Below are 14,584 nucleotides of genomic sequence, written 5' to 3' on the forward strand. Positions count from 1 at the left end.
ATTTATGCATTTCAACTAAGTTGTAAATTTAGGGCATTAACTTTTTTCAGAATACACTTTTATTCTAATTTTAATATCAGTTATATCTTTAGTGATGCTTCCTCTTTCTCTACAGTTGATAAATTTTTACAGTCATATATTAGAAACCTAATTTGTATGCACTTAATAATATAATCTCTAAATATGTAGAGCAAACATTGATAGTACTATCAACTAGAAAATTGCACAATCACTTTTAGAGATTTTAGCGTTTCTATTTCTATAACTGTTGGAACAAGTAGATAAAAGAATCTGGTCAGGCACTGTGATGCACATCTGTAATCCCAGTGAGTTGGGAAGCTAAGGCAGGAGGATCACAAATTAAAGGCCAGCCTCAGCAACTTAGTGAAGACCTCAGCAACTTAGAAAGACCCTGTCTTAAAATAAAAAAATAATCTGCAAAGAGGTTGAAGATTTGAACATGAAAATCCCTATCATATTATGTTGGTTACTATATCCAACAACTAGAATACACATTTATTTTCAAAGGTACATGGCATACTCACCAAAATAGACTATTTGGAGACATAAAGCTAGTTATAACAATTTTCAAAGGATTGAAATTACATACTACTGTGTTCTTCAAGTACTGTTGAATTAAAAATATGAACAGAAAGACAAGTAGAAAGTCTATGAATGTTTAGAAAGTAAAAAACGGCTATCTCAATAGTGTGTAAGTCAAAGAAGAAATTACAAATGAATAAGAAAATGTTTTGAGCAGAATGAAAATATGACACATCAAAACTCATGAGAGCTAAGTGAAATAATCTAATCCCCAAAAAACCAAACACCAAATGTTTTCTCTGATATGTGGATGCTGACTCACAATAGATTGAGGGGGTGCAGATAAGAACATAAAAATAAATAATTTATTTCACACTTATAGGAAATCTCATTGCTCATATTTATTCAGGAATCCAGGCTTCTTGTAGTACATTAATCTACCTTTTTCTATCTTTTCTTCTTCTTATTTATGTTTTTGAAATCTGTGTGTTTGAATCTGTGTTGCTGAGGTATCCAGGTTTTAGCAAGCAAGAAGGTAGAAGCAGATGTGGAGAAAATTTGCCTACCATCTCAATGCTCTAGTTTGCAATTGGCACCCATCATTTCTCCCACATTCCATTCATGAGAGCACTGTCACATAGCCATACCAATTTTCAAGGGAGGCTGAGAAATGTTAAGTGACTGGGCAGCCATTTTCTTGACTACTATTCTGTTATTGCCAAAGATGAGGAAACACTCTACTGGGCAACTTTCAGTCTTTATCACAGATAGCTTAACCTCTCTACAAATACACACACACACATGCACAATATATGTATATAACATAAGTCCAAGAAAACAGTTTCACCTGCATAGAAAATGGGAGTGTAGATAATCATTTTGTTTGTATTGATTATAATGGTAATGAACACAATATTTTTCCTGTGGACATCAGTAAGTTCTTTTCTATCATATTAATTTGTGTTTTTTGCTGATAATAGCAAGATATAGCATTGAGACTAGTGAGGATTTATAATTGCAAGCTAATGAAGACTAAGACTCTGATTCACCTTCTCTCTGCATAGTCTCTCCACAGATATTTTCCCTTAAAATCCTTGTCTTATAAATCTTCTGTCCATCCTATTTGATAGCCAAGCTTCCTACCAAAATAGGGTTAGACTGCTTAGATTGAACTTGAATCTCCAATATTTAAGAGCAGTGTTTTACTGCAAATTATATGACCATTATGCGCTTCATTTCCATTATCTATAAAAGGTGAATGATAATGGTCAATACCTTATAGAGTGTTTTAACGGATTAAATGTACATATGTATGTATTAGAATAGGACCTGGAATATTGTGTCACATAAGAAGTTGGTATATAATAATTGCTATATATGTATTTCATGGTATCATCATCATATTTCCATGGGTTTAATTTGGATAAGATTGTGTGTATCCTTTAATCTTCTGCTATCTATTCTACATGTCACTTTTCATTTTTCTTTGTCTTTAGGTGGGAAGTTTGGAATTAAGAACTCAAAAAAAAGTACTTCTGCAAAAACTACATTTCATAGTGAAATAGAGGATAAAGATACAAGAGATGATTCACTGTATTCCGTTTTAGAAGAACTGTGGCAAGATGCTGAACAGATAAAAATATGCCAGGAAAAACAGAACAGCCCTTTGAATCCCACTGATTTTATCAATAAGAAGATATTGAACACAGAATGGGATTATGAATATACAGACATTGGAAGTTGTGTACATCCAAGCCCAAATCTCATTCCTTCACAGAAAAGACCCCATAAACATGACTCATTTGAGAAACATTTTAGGCATAATATGGACTTACATATTCATAATAAAAACAATACAACAAAGAACTTTGATAAAATTGTTAGTCATGGTCAAGTTTTCACCCAGAACACTTCCTTTACTAACCATGAAAATTCACATATGGGAGTGAAGTTCTGCGAAAGTGATCAGTGTGAAAAAGTCCTCAAACATGCACTCAGTCAAAATCTGAAATTTCCTGTTGGGGAGAAAGCAAGCACATGTGCTGAATTTGGAAAGATCTTCACCCAAAAGTCGTATCTCTTTGCACCTCCAAAAATTCATACTGTGGAAAAGCCTCGTGAACTTAACAAATGTGTAAATGCATTTACACAGAAGCCACTACTCAGTATATATCTGAGAGTTCATAGAAATGAAAAACTATACATATGTTCTCAATGTGGAAAGGCTTTCCTCCAGAATTCAGAATTAATGATGCATGAGAAAAGTCATACTAGAGAGAAACCCTATAAATGCACTGAATGTGGAAAGTCATTTTTCCAGCTGTCATCTCTACTCAGGCATCAGACAACTCATACTGGAGAAAAACTCTATGAATGCAGTGAATGTGGGAAAGGCTTTTCCCTGAACTCAGCCCTCAATATACATCAGAAAATCCATACTGGAGAGAGACATCACAAATGTAGTGAGTGTGGAAAAGCCTTCACCCAGAAGTCAACACTCAGGATGCATCAGAGAATTCACACAGGAGAGAGATCCTATATATGCACTGAATGTGGACAGGCTTTCATCCAGAAGGCCCACTTGATTGCACATCAAAGAATTCATACTGGAGAGAAGCCTTATGAATGCAGTGATTGTGGGAAATCTTTTCCTTCTAAGTCCCAACTCCAGATGCATAAGCGAATTCACACAGGAGAAAAACCCTATGTATGTAATGAATGTGGGAAGGCCTTCACCAACAGGTCAAATCTCAATACTCACCAGAAGTCTCATACTGGAGAGAAGTCTTATATATGTGCTGAATGTGGGAAGGCCTTCACTGACAGGTCAAATTTCAATAAACACCAGACCATTCATACGGGAGAAAAACCCTATGTTTGTGCTGATTGTGGACGAGCCTTCATCCAGAAGTCAGAGTTAATTACACATCAGAGAATTCATACTACAGAGAAGCCTTATAAATGTCCTGACTGTGAGAAATCCTTCTCCAAGAAACCACATCTCAAAGTACATCAGCGAATTCACACGGGAGAGAAACCGTACATATGTGCAGAGTGTGGGAAGGCCTTCACTGACAGGTCAAATTTCAATAAACATCAGACAATTCATACTGGAGATAAACCCTATAAATGCAATGACTGTGGAAAGGGCTTCACCCAGAAATCCGTTCTTAGTATGCATCGCAATATTCATACATGAAATAACCCTGTTTCTTAAAGATGAGAGAGCCTTACCGTAGAAGTCAGGTCTACTCATATATTATAAAATTCATCTAAGACAGACCTTGTATGAGTACACTGTATTAAAAAAAGCATTCATCAGGCTATCTCACCTGAGATGAAAAAAAAATTAGAAGAGACCCTATAAGAATACATTGAAGAAAGGGGAATTTGGGGGCTGGGGTTGTGACTCAGTGGCACAGCGCTTGCCTAGCATGTGTGAGGTGCAGGGTTTGATCCTCAGCACCACATACAAATAAACAAAATAAAGGTCCATTGACAACTAAAAGATATTTTAAAAGGGTGGGGGGGGTGAATTTAACATTTACACAGCCTCACAAAATACAATAGAATTAACATTGAGAATGCTGTCAGTTTGGTACATTAGGAAAACCCTTCCTATAGAAAGTATCATGAGGCAAATTATTACCAAATGCTTTATAGGTTGGAGGATGCAAAATTATAGAAATGACAGTCATGTTTACTATGTTATAGTAAGCAGTTTAACAAGAAAATAATGTATTCGGTGTGCAGACCTCTCAGTTCTTTTGGCTGTTTGTGGTAAAATATTGCATAACATATTGCATAATTGAATTGAAATTCTTTTTTAAAATTTAGAATGTTTATCAAATGTTTGTTATTGAACATATCTATCCAATGAATTCATAAGTTTAAAGTTATTTTGGCTTTTTATATACACACATCTGCAGATATAATTTTATATGAACATATGATTATTATTCATACTGTTTTCCATGATATAGTATTCTTCTTTCATTGTGTACAATGCAAAATAGCCACAGATTCCTCCCATCCATTTATGCATGGCCCCTTTTGCAATGGTAACTTGTTGTTTCTCTTATTAAGTATGTTATAGCTTGGATATGAAGTATCCCCTAAAAGCCCCTGTGTTAACCGCAAGAATGTTCAGAGGTGAAATGATTAGATTATGAGAGCTATAACCTGACCAGCCCATCCTAGTTTGAATGGCTAACTGGGTGATAGCTGTATGTAGGTAGGGCATGGCTCAAAGAGGTGGGTCACTGGGGGTATGTCCTGGAAAGTTCGTCTTCCCTGCAGCTCCTTCCCCCCTTTCTCTCTGCTTCCTGGTCACTATGAGCTGATAGCTTTCCTCCAGGGCACTCTTTAGTCATTATGCTACACCTCACCACAGGCCCAGAGTGATGGAACTGGCTGACCACAGACAGAACCTTGGAAACTATGAGCCGGAAGTAAACTTTTCCTCCTCTAGATTAGTTTTGTCAGGTATTTTGTTTATAGCAACAAAAAACTAACACAAAGTACTTCTTATCTGCCTGCCTTTGCTCCTTGACTTTCAACTTGGCCATGTGATTTGCTTTGGCCAATGGACATTAGCAAAGAGATTCAAGAAGAGGCTGGAGAAGTGTGAAAGCCTGCCTTGAGGCTTACCCTTTTTTGCTGCTCTTTGGAATCCTTAGATCTCAATGTTAAGAAGCACAGATGCCCTACTGTGGGATGAGAAGCCACATAGAACAGAGGTGAGCCAGCTTAGCTGATGCCCCATAGATCAATTTACCTATGGGCTTGTAATGAGTCCATCATAAGCCTATGTCCCCAGCCAAACCAGTCCAGCCCAAAATTGCCATGTCAGTTATACCAGCCAATCTGCAGAATTTTGAGTTAAATAAGTGATAATTGTTTTAGGCAACTATATTTTGGGGTAGTTTGTTGCATATCAAATGCTAAATAATACTTAAAAGTATATGTGTGTGAATTGTATTATACCCAAATATAATATGGCATTGGCTTTGGGCCTGAGAAGCTAATAGAGACTGGAGAATAATGAGGAAATCTGTTTGCAAAATCTGGGAAAATGACAACCTATTAGAAAGGAAAAAATAGCAAATCATCACCATGCTCTGTGGGACTATAGAGAAGGTACCAAATGAACTTGTGGATCTGACTAAGAGATTTGCCATGGAATATGGTTGTCAGTTTGCTGCTTTTAACCACATAATGATAAGGTACAGAATGAGAGAAATGAATTAAAGAAATACTTGTTCCCCTGGCAAGCAGCTGTTTTGGGAAATAACTTTAGCTCTTTAGCCATGAAAATATTCTCAAGATACAAAATGGCTATAGGGTAAATATCAAGTCATGGGTATGTCTGTAAAACCCTTTATTACCATGTTTGAAATATTGTATTCTATTGGTTCTTGGGAAACCCTCTCAGTGAAACAATGGGTGTCCAAAAATCTTAGTGACTTGATTCCACAGTAGCCTGACACTGCTCTAAGTAGAAAGAAGCTTCTCTAAAAAGAATTGCTGATGTGGCATTTGGGGCATAGAGTTGATCTGAACAGATTCATAGGAAACTCATAGGTTTTAATTGAGTTTTACCTGTGGAACTACCTCCATACTGGCCTTAAAGGAACTGAAACAATTCAAAATGAAAAAAAAAATGGCCTCTGGAAATTCCTCCCTAACTTCTGTGAACTGGATGCAAGACAACAATGTTACTCAGCTACAAGTATGGACCATTTCTTATGGGAACTGAAGGATGTCTCAGAGGGAAGGCCCAAGAACAGTGTATTAAAATGGACTGGAAAGCCATTTCCAGGAAAAACTTGCCCTGATTAAAAAAACACTATCTGCCCCTGGAGCAAGGGGACCTGACATTTTCTCTGTGGTATTTCAGAATTGTTATGGAACAGTGACTGACACATGCCTCTTATTGCTCTCCTGGCTGAATGGGAGTACCTATTGCAGTTAGTCTCTTTCTCCCCATATATATCTTAAGTGTGTGTTTGAGAGAGGCATGTCAAATACCTTGTCATTTAGCTCACAGGATCAAGAAACTGAGAAACTGTATTCAAGGAGCCTTGGCCACATCTGAACCTGGTATAGAAGACTTGGAATCCTGGATTTAAACCTGATACCATGATTTGGGATGGGATATTTAGAGATCCCGGAATGGGAGTGATCATGTTTTGCATGGGGTGATAATGTGAATAATTTGTCATCTGGACATACACTGTGTTAGAAAAATGCTACACGTTTCCTATCTCTATGTGTGTGTCCTTTTCAGCTTTTATTTCTCTTTGCATTTCATTTGGAATAACTTACGATAATCTGTTTTCGATAACACTGATTTCCCAGCATCCTGGCTGTCAGGTCTACTGATGAACCTGTTGAAAGCATTTTTTTCAGTTATGTTTTATTTTTTATATTTACTATTTTCATTTGACTTTTATATCATTTATATTTCTGCTAAACTTCCCCAATTGTTCATTCATGTTGTTCCCATTTTCCATTATTTCCTTAGTTTGGACTACTGTAACAAAGTACTATAGACTGGATGGCTTATAAACAACAGAAAATTCTTTTTTCACAGTTCTGGAGGCTAGAAGTCTGAGATCAGGTACCAATATGATCAGGTTCTGGTGAGGATCTTTTTCTGGATTGTAGACTACCAGGTTCTCATTGTATCCTTACTTGGCTTCTGATTTTCATATCCTCACTAGAAAGCTCTCTGGGATCCTTTATATAAGGGCATGAATCCCATTTGTGAGGCCTCCACCCTCATGACCTGCCTACCTCTCAATGGCCCCACCTCCTGATACCATCCCATTGGGGATAAGGATTTCAGTATACAAATTTTGTGGGAACACAGACATTCAGTCTATAATACCCTTTAATATATTTTAGCCAAATTTATTTTAAGTTCCCTGCCTGATAGTTCCAGTAAGTCAGCCAAGCGAGTTCCGGTCTTTTGACTGCTTTACCTCTTGACAGTGGGTTCCTTTCTTTTGCTGTTTTGCATCTACAAGTTTTAGCTGAAAGTTGGATGTTGTGTGTAGGGCAATGTAAACTGAAATGAAAAGTATTTATTCCTGGAGATAGACATGGCTGCTCTTCTGATAGATAGGCATTAGCATGGTGTCATTGAGTTGATCCAGTCAGTGGTCAGGTAGGGTTTTGGTTTTGTTGTTGCTATTGTGAATTTTGGTGTAACATAGACTTCAAATTCCTGTAATGTTACCTTGTGTTTGAAGTAGACACTGGTTTTCCAGAGAATTTTTCTCAACGTTCCTGGACTGTACTTGCCTTTAGGCCTTTCCTGGGTTTCTGCATCTCAGTGATAGTCTCTCTATATTCTTGTCTCTCTCTCTTAGTAATTGATTTCTGGTTTTTTGTTTGTTTGTTTGGAACTGGGGATTGAACCCAGGGGCACTTTACCCTTGAGGTATATCCCCAGCCCTTTTAATTGGGGGTGGGGGCGGAAAGTGTCTCTCTGTTGCCTGGGCTAGCTTTAAACTTATGATCCTCCTGCCTCAGCCTTCCAAGTTACTGGAATTACAGGCATGCATCGCTGTGCCCACTTAGACTGCTGCTGTTACTCGGTTCTTACTAACTTGGTATGGGACACAGAAGTTGTCCTGTGTCCCTGGGTCTTAACATTTTTTTTTCCCAGTGATCCTGCCCCTCTTCCACTGGTAAGAGATATTTTATTGTCTGGTCCAAGATAGTTTCCTCCCATTCCATCATGGGTAGATTTTTTTTTCTTTTCCTTTCCTCTAGTCATAGTGGATCTTCACCTGTATCCTGAGAGTGACAGGGTTTGCTGCACTGCACCAAATGGCTTAAGGCTTTTGTTTGATAGAATAGGGTCCCTTGGGATTTTGTATCATTTTTGTATCAGCACCCATCCCCCTACTGGCATACCCCATGGAAGGATGCCTTCTCCACTTTCCCACTCTACTACTAGTGTTTCTTATGAGCACCCAGTGGAGGTCTGTGGTGAAGAGCCTGCAGGTGGAAGCCAACAGCCCTTAGGTCTACAGCTCTCAGGGGTTCTATATTCTCACTATCCCACTCTCAGCCTTTAACAGTTTATTAAAATTGTCCATTTCTTTGGATAATGGAACATTAGCAAATATGACACAAGAACTCATAAGAAGTGTTTGCACATTGACGTGTGCCCACTCTTGCTGCTCTTTGGAATCCTAAGCCCATATATTAAAAGGCAGGGATGGTGAAGTTGGAAAATGATGGACCACTTGGAGCAGTGATGGAGCAGATATGATTCATCCCAACTGAGGCACTCGACCAACCAGATTTTCAGCTACCAAATATGTAAATGAAGATATCCCAGCCAGGTATTCCTGATCAAGGTAACTATGGTTAGCAGTCTCTGAGATGATCCTGAATGATCCCTCACTCCTGGTATTCATACTCTTGTATAATTCTCTCTCCTTGAATTTGGGCTAGATTTAGTGACTTGGTTCTAGAATAAGGCAGAGGTAATGGATGTCACTTCCAAGATTAGTTTACAAAAAGACTGTGGCTTCTGTTTTGGGTGTTCCTTTAATCTCTCAGATGGCTCACCCTAGGGGGAATACAGCTGCCATCTCATTAAGCAGCCCTTTACAAAGGCCCATGTGAGTGAATTTGAGAGGATATCCTTCCCCAGTGTTGCCTTCAGGTGGGACCTTCAAGCCAGATAGCTTTACTAACCTCATGAGAAATCTTCAGTCACAGGCATACTTCTGAGCCATACCTGAAGGGGACCCACAGAAATTGTGAGTTAATAAATGTTGTTTTAAGCTGACAAATGTTAGGGTAATTTGTTACATAGTCATAGGTTAGTAATATATTGGCCCAGACAAGGAAGGCTCTGCCATCTATTCCACCCATCCCCGACAACTAACAGAATAATGGATTACAATGTTTATTGTAAGTCTCTAAGTTTGTGTGGCTTGTTACCCAGAAAAAAAACCTAGCTGATAAATTTACTATTCAGTGAATTTTATCCTCCACTATTCTTCCCCAAAGATAACCAATACTAATCAACTACTATGAGTACTTCCATGTTTTAGTCTTGCTAATAAACCTGTATAGATGTACATATGTGAGTATGCTTATAATCATATAGAAACTATATAAGGATGGCTTTCTTCTTTGATGTATACTACTATCTCTGGATCTTGCTTTATTATTCAACAACTCTCTTTTGAATGGTTGTATGATAGTTTGTGGGGTGATATGCAAGAATCTATGCCATTATTTGCATATTAAAATTTCTTCAATTTTTTTGTCATTAGGAAAATGTTACTAAGAGTATTAAGGAGTTGGGCTGGGGATGTAGCACAGTGGTAGAGCACTTGACTATCATATGTGAGACCCTGGTTCTGATCCACCACACACACACACACACACACACACACACACACACACACGTGTGTGTGAAGAAATAGCTTGCCTAGGCTCATGCCAGAGTTATCAGTCCTAGCTTTACCAATTTTTAGCTGTGTAACCTCGGGCAGGTTAGTTAACTTCTCTTTCCTGATTTTTTTTCAGCTATAAAGATGTTCATACTAGTTACCTATCTCAGATTTCACTACGAAGTATACTCTTTCCTGGGACTGCTTTACAAAGTACCACAAATTAGGTGGCTTAAACCAACAGAACTTTATTACAGTTCTGGAGGCTAGAAGTCCAAAATCAAGGTGTCATCAGGGCCCTCTTGTAACCTATGAAAATAGTAGGGAAGGGACTATTCTATGCCTCTTTTCTAACTGCTGGTTGTTTTGTGTGTTATTTTGCTTGTGGATGTGTCAGTCCACTGACATGGCTGATTTCTCCCTGAGGTCTTCATGCATCTGTCTCTGTGTCTAAATTTTCCTTTTTTGTAAGAATACCAGTTATATCAGATTAGTTCCTACCCTAATAACTTCTTTTTAACCTGATAGCTTCTGCAAAGACTATTTCCAAATAAGGTTATGTTCTGAGGTACTAGGCATTATGATTTCCACATATCCTTTTAGGAGGACACAATTTAACTCATATCAAGAACTTAATGGATTTATTTGTGTAAGACACTTAGAACTTTGTATGGAGAGAGGTTCTTAATGACTATTAGATACATCTCCATTACTGTACTTGCTTAGGTCTCCATACGACTTCCTGTGCTTGGGAAAGCAGTGGGATTTGAGAATGTCTATGACATTTAAATCTCATCCAACTATCTGAAGAGAAATGTGGTATAAAAAGCAAAACGCAAGCCTCAGACTAAGGCTTATGTGATCAACATTTGAGGAATAGGCCAAGATGGATCCATCTGTAGTAGATAATGAGAAGGAGCACCCAGAGAGGTCAAAACATGCCAAGTGAGAAAGGAGCTCACAGAAGAGTGTTTCCAAGATATGTTTCAATGGAGGATATGTCTAGAATGGAGGTCAGGTTATATGAGAGTGGAAAATTGCTGATTTTGTAACAGATAGGCTATTGTTGACTTGGATGAGTGCTACTTTGGAAATGAATTTAAGGAAAGCAATTGAGGAAACCTGAAGGAATTTCTAAATTCATCATAAAGTGACATCTGGTAGAAAAAAAATACTAGGTCATTGGGCTGGATTGCTCTGTGTTGTCTGGGTTAAACTGAGAAATGAGGGTTGGCAAGAAGTAGAATTTATATGAGACTTGGGAGGACAAAAGGAAGGAGCAACTTCCCCTCTAAAGTCTTTGAAATTATATACATTGAAGGACAGATGCAGAGGTATCCAGCAAGTTTTCTTTTTTCCTCACTCTTCTACTCTATATCCAGCTCTTCTTTTCATCTCAATGATGCTGACAGTGGCCCCAGGCCCACCACCAGATTCTTGGGTGCAGACCCACAAAGGGAACAGCTTCTTGTAGATTTTATCACCTCCCATTCACAGTCTCACTTCAGTAACTAGATGTTCTGGCTCCTCAGATATTCCTGAAAGCTCTGATTAGCCCACCCATTCCAATGGTTTCTAGAACCTTCCAAACCACCCCCCTTCTTATCTTTTTTTAAAAATTTTTTTAAATTGTCAATGAACCTTTATTTTATTTATTTATATGTGGTGCTGAGGATTGAACCCAGGGCCTCACGCATGCTAGGCGAGTGTTCTACCACTGAGCCACAACCCCAGCCCCCCTCTTCTTAGCTTTATACTCCCAGATACTCCTATAAATTGTGCATGGCCTAATTAATATTTTAAAATTCCTTATTCCACAACAGGGATATGGCTCAGTGGCAAAGTGCTTCCTTAACATAGTTGAGGCCCTGGGTTCAATCCTTGGTACCACCAAAAATGAAAAAAAAAACCCTATTCCATAATATTCATATTGATTATACTTTCCCACCTGATACAGTTACACTTTCTTTTCCTGAGAACTTGAACTTGATATGTGTTGTTCTAAAATTGAGTGATGCCAGTGAGAAGTCTTAGACAAACTTGCTCTTTTTTTCCTTGTACATTATATGATGTGCCTTTCTGCCATATGATACTTTTTTTTGAAGTTCTTTTTTTAATATTTTTTAGTTGTTGATGGACATTTTTTTATTTATATGCAGTGTTGAGAATTGAACCCAGTATCTCACACATGCTAGGCAAGTGCTCTACCACCGAGCTACAATCTCAGCCCTGAAATTAAGTTTTATAGAAGCACGTATCTTGGCCCTGATTTATTTTTTGCACTAAGGATTTAGCCCAGAGGCACATTACTGCTGAGCTACATTCCCAGTCCTTTTTAGTTTTCATTTTGAGACAAGGTCTTGCTAAATTGCTGATGCTGGCCTCAAACATGTAATCCTCCTGCCTCAGCCTCCAAAGTCACTGGGAATACAAGCGTGCACCGCCACACCCATAAATCCTGATCTTTGTGTATTAATTTTACCTAGGTTATAGTAAGCCATTATGGTTATTAATTATGAAAGTTTTATTTTGCATAACTTTTTTATCTGATCCATTTTTTTCTCTTAAAGGGATGTCAATTATGTAAGATAGCTTTGTCATCTTCTACATTTATTTTGTACCACTCCATGTTCATTTCATATCATTATTCTTCTTGGATTAGTGTGTTTGACTCTTGCCTCCTATTAGAAGACAATTCTCTATGAAGTTATTAATGTTTATACTTTAACAACCAATTTGTTCAGATTTATTTACATTTCAAGATAGTGGAGATAGAGAATGTCTCTTTTCTTTCTAGAGACATTTCCAGAGTAGATTTGGTAACATTCCAGGGTAGTAAAAATAATGTCTCTATTTGAAGAAGAGGATGGGCAATAAAACAATATAATAGCATTTTCTTTCACATTTTAATTATGTACGTTTTCAATCATGTAGAAATATTAAAATAACTGTACAATAAACATCCATATAACTTTCATCTAGGTTTAACAATGTATATATAAAATTTTCCTGAAATATCGATAGTAAGTTGTAGACATTGTAACATTATACCCCTAAATAATTGAGCATCCATGTCCTAAAAATAATAATGTTCTCCCCAAAACTGGAATATCATATCAATCTAATTTGATAATGTCTCATGTCCAATTCATTTTCAGTTTTCTTCCATTGTCTCTAAAATATATTTTACAGCTTTATTGTGGTTTAATTAGCATATACTAAATGGCACTTGTTTAAAGTATACAATTTGATGAGTTTTGATGTGTGCACCTTTCATCACTACAATAAAAATAAATATATCCACTCCCACAACAAGTTTCTTATGCCTTTTTGTCATCTAGTCCTTCTTTCTCTATTCCCTTTTCCCCATCTGTAGGCAACCATTGATCTATTTTCTGTCATTATAGACTAGTTTGCATTTTCTGTAATTTTATATAAATAAAATTATATGGTAAGCACTCTTGTTTGACTTTGTTCAGCAAGATAATTATTTTGAGATTCATTTGTGTTGTTATTTATATCCTTATTCATTGCTTTTTATTGCTAAATGGTATTACATTGTATGGATGTACCAAAATTTGTTTATCCATTTATGTATTGGTGGCAATTGGTTATCTTGTTTCTAACTATTACAAATAAAATTAATATGAACATTTTCATACAAGTCTGTTTGGCTATCATTTTCATTTATGTTGCATAAATGCCTAGGTGTGGATGGCTTGGTCATGTGGTGGGTATATACTTAATGATTTGAGAAATTGCAAACGGTTTTCCAAAGTACCATTTTACATTTTTTTAAATAGTTTTTTAGTTGTTGACAGACCTTTATTTATTTATTTTTTATTATATGTGGTGCTGAGAACTAAATCCAGTGCTTCACACATGCCAGGCAATGGCGCTACTGCTGAGCCCCAGCCGCAGCCCCCCATTTTATATTTAAACACAAAAGTAAGTTTCAGTGGTGCGTATCTTTGCCCTCATTGGATAAAATTATTATTCTTTTGTTGTTATTATTATTATTATTATTATTATTATTATTATTTTAGCCATTGTAGTGGAACTGTAGTGTTGTCCAACTTTGGTTTTAATTTATACTTCTCTAATAACTAATGGTATTGAGCGTCTTTTCATGTGTTTATTTGCTCTCTGTATGTCATCTTGGTTAATGTATCTTCTAAAATATTTTGCCTATTTTTTAGATGGAGTCAGACTATGTTACCCCACTGGTCTTTAACTCTTTAAGTAATCCTGCCTCAGCCTCCTGAGTAGCTGGAACTACAGGCATGTAGCATCATGCCCAGTTATCTGTCCATTTTTAAAATGGATCGTCTTACTGGCATGGTAGCACATGCCTATAATCTTGGCAGCTGGGGAGGCTGAAGCAGGAGAATAGCAAGTTCAAAGCCAGTCTCAGCAACTTGGCAAAGCCCCAAGCAATTTGTTTTTTATTTTTTTTAGCAGAATCATGTGGCATTTATTTTAAAAATAACATAGTATAAAAACATTAATAAACATAACATGAAGCCTGAAATGCTAACTTCTATGACACTTGCATTTCTTTCCCCAAGCAATTTAGCAGTGGTAAAGCACTCTTAGTTTCAATCCCTAATACCAAA

General features: G+C 37.1%; 1 protein-coding gene across 1 annotated transcript in view; it reads left to right on the plus strand.

The window, feature by feature from the left end:
• Nucleotides 1-13,604, plus strand: part of ZNF81 (zinc finger protein 81) — a 71,830-nt gene extending 58,226 nt beyond the window's left edge. Inside the window, exon 5 of the mRNA XM_081276577.1 lies at nt 2,040-13,604. Within this exon, the coding sequence (XP_081132703.1) occupies nt 2,040-3,742 (1,703 nt within the window). The 3' untranslated portion in view covers nt 3,743-13,604. The remainder of the gene's footprint in view (nt 1-2,039) is intronic.
• The last annotated feature ends 980 nt before the right edge of the window (nt 13,605-14,584 follow it).

The sequence above is a fragment of the Spermophilus citellus genome (assembly GCF_964194105.1).
Source record: "Spermophilus citellus genome assembly, chromosome: X".
Taxonomy (NCBI): Eukaryota; Metazoa; Chordata; class Mammalia; order Rodentia; family Sciuridae; genus Spermophilus; species Spermophilus citellus.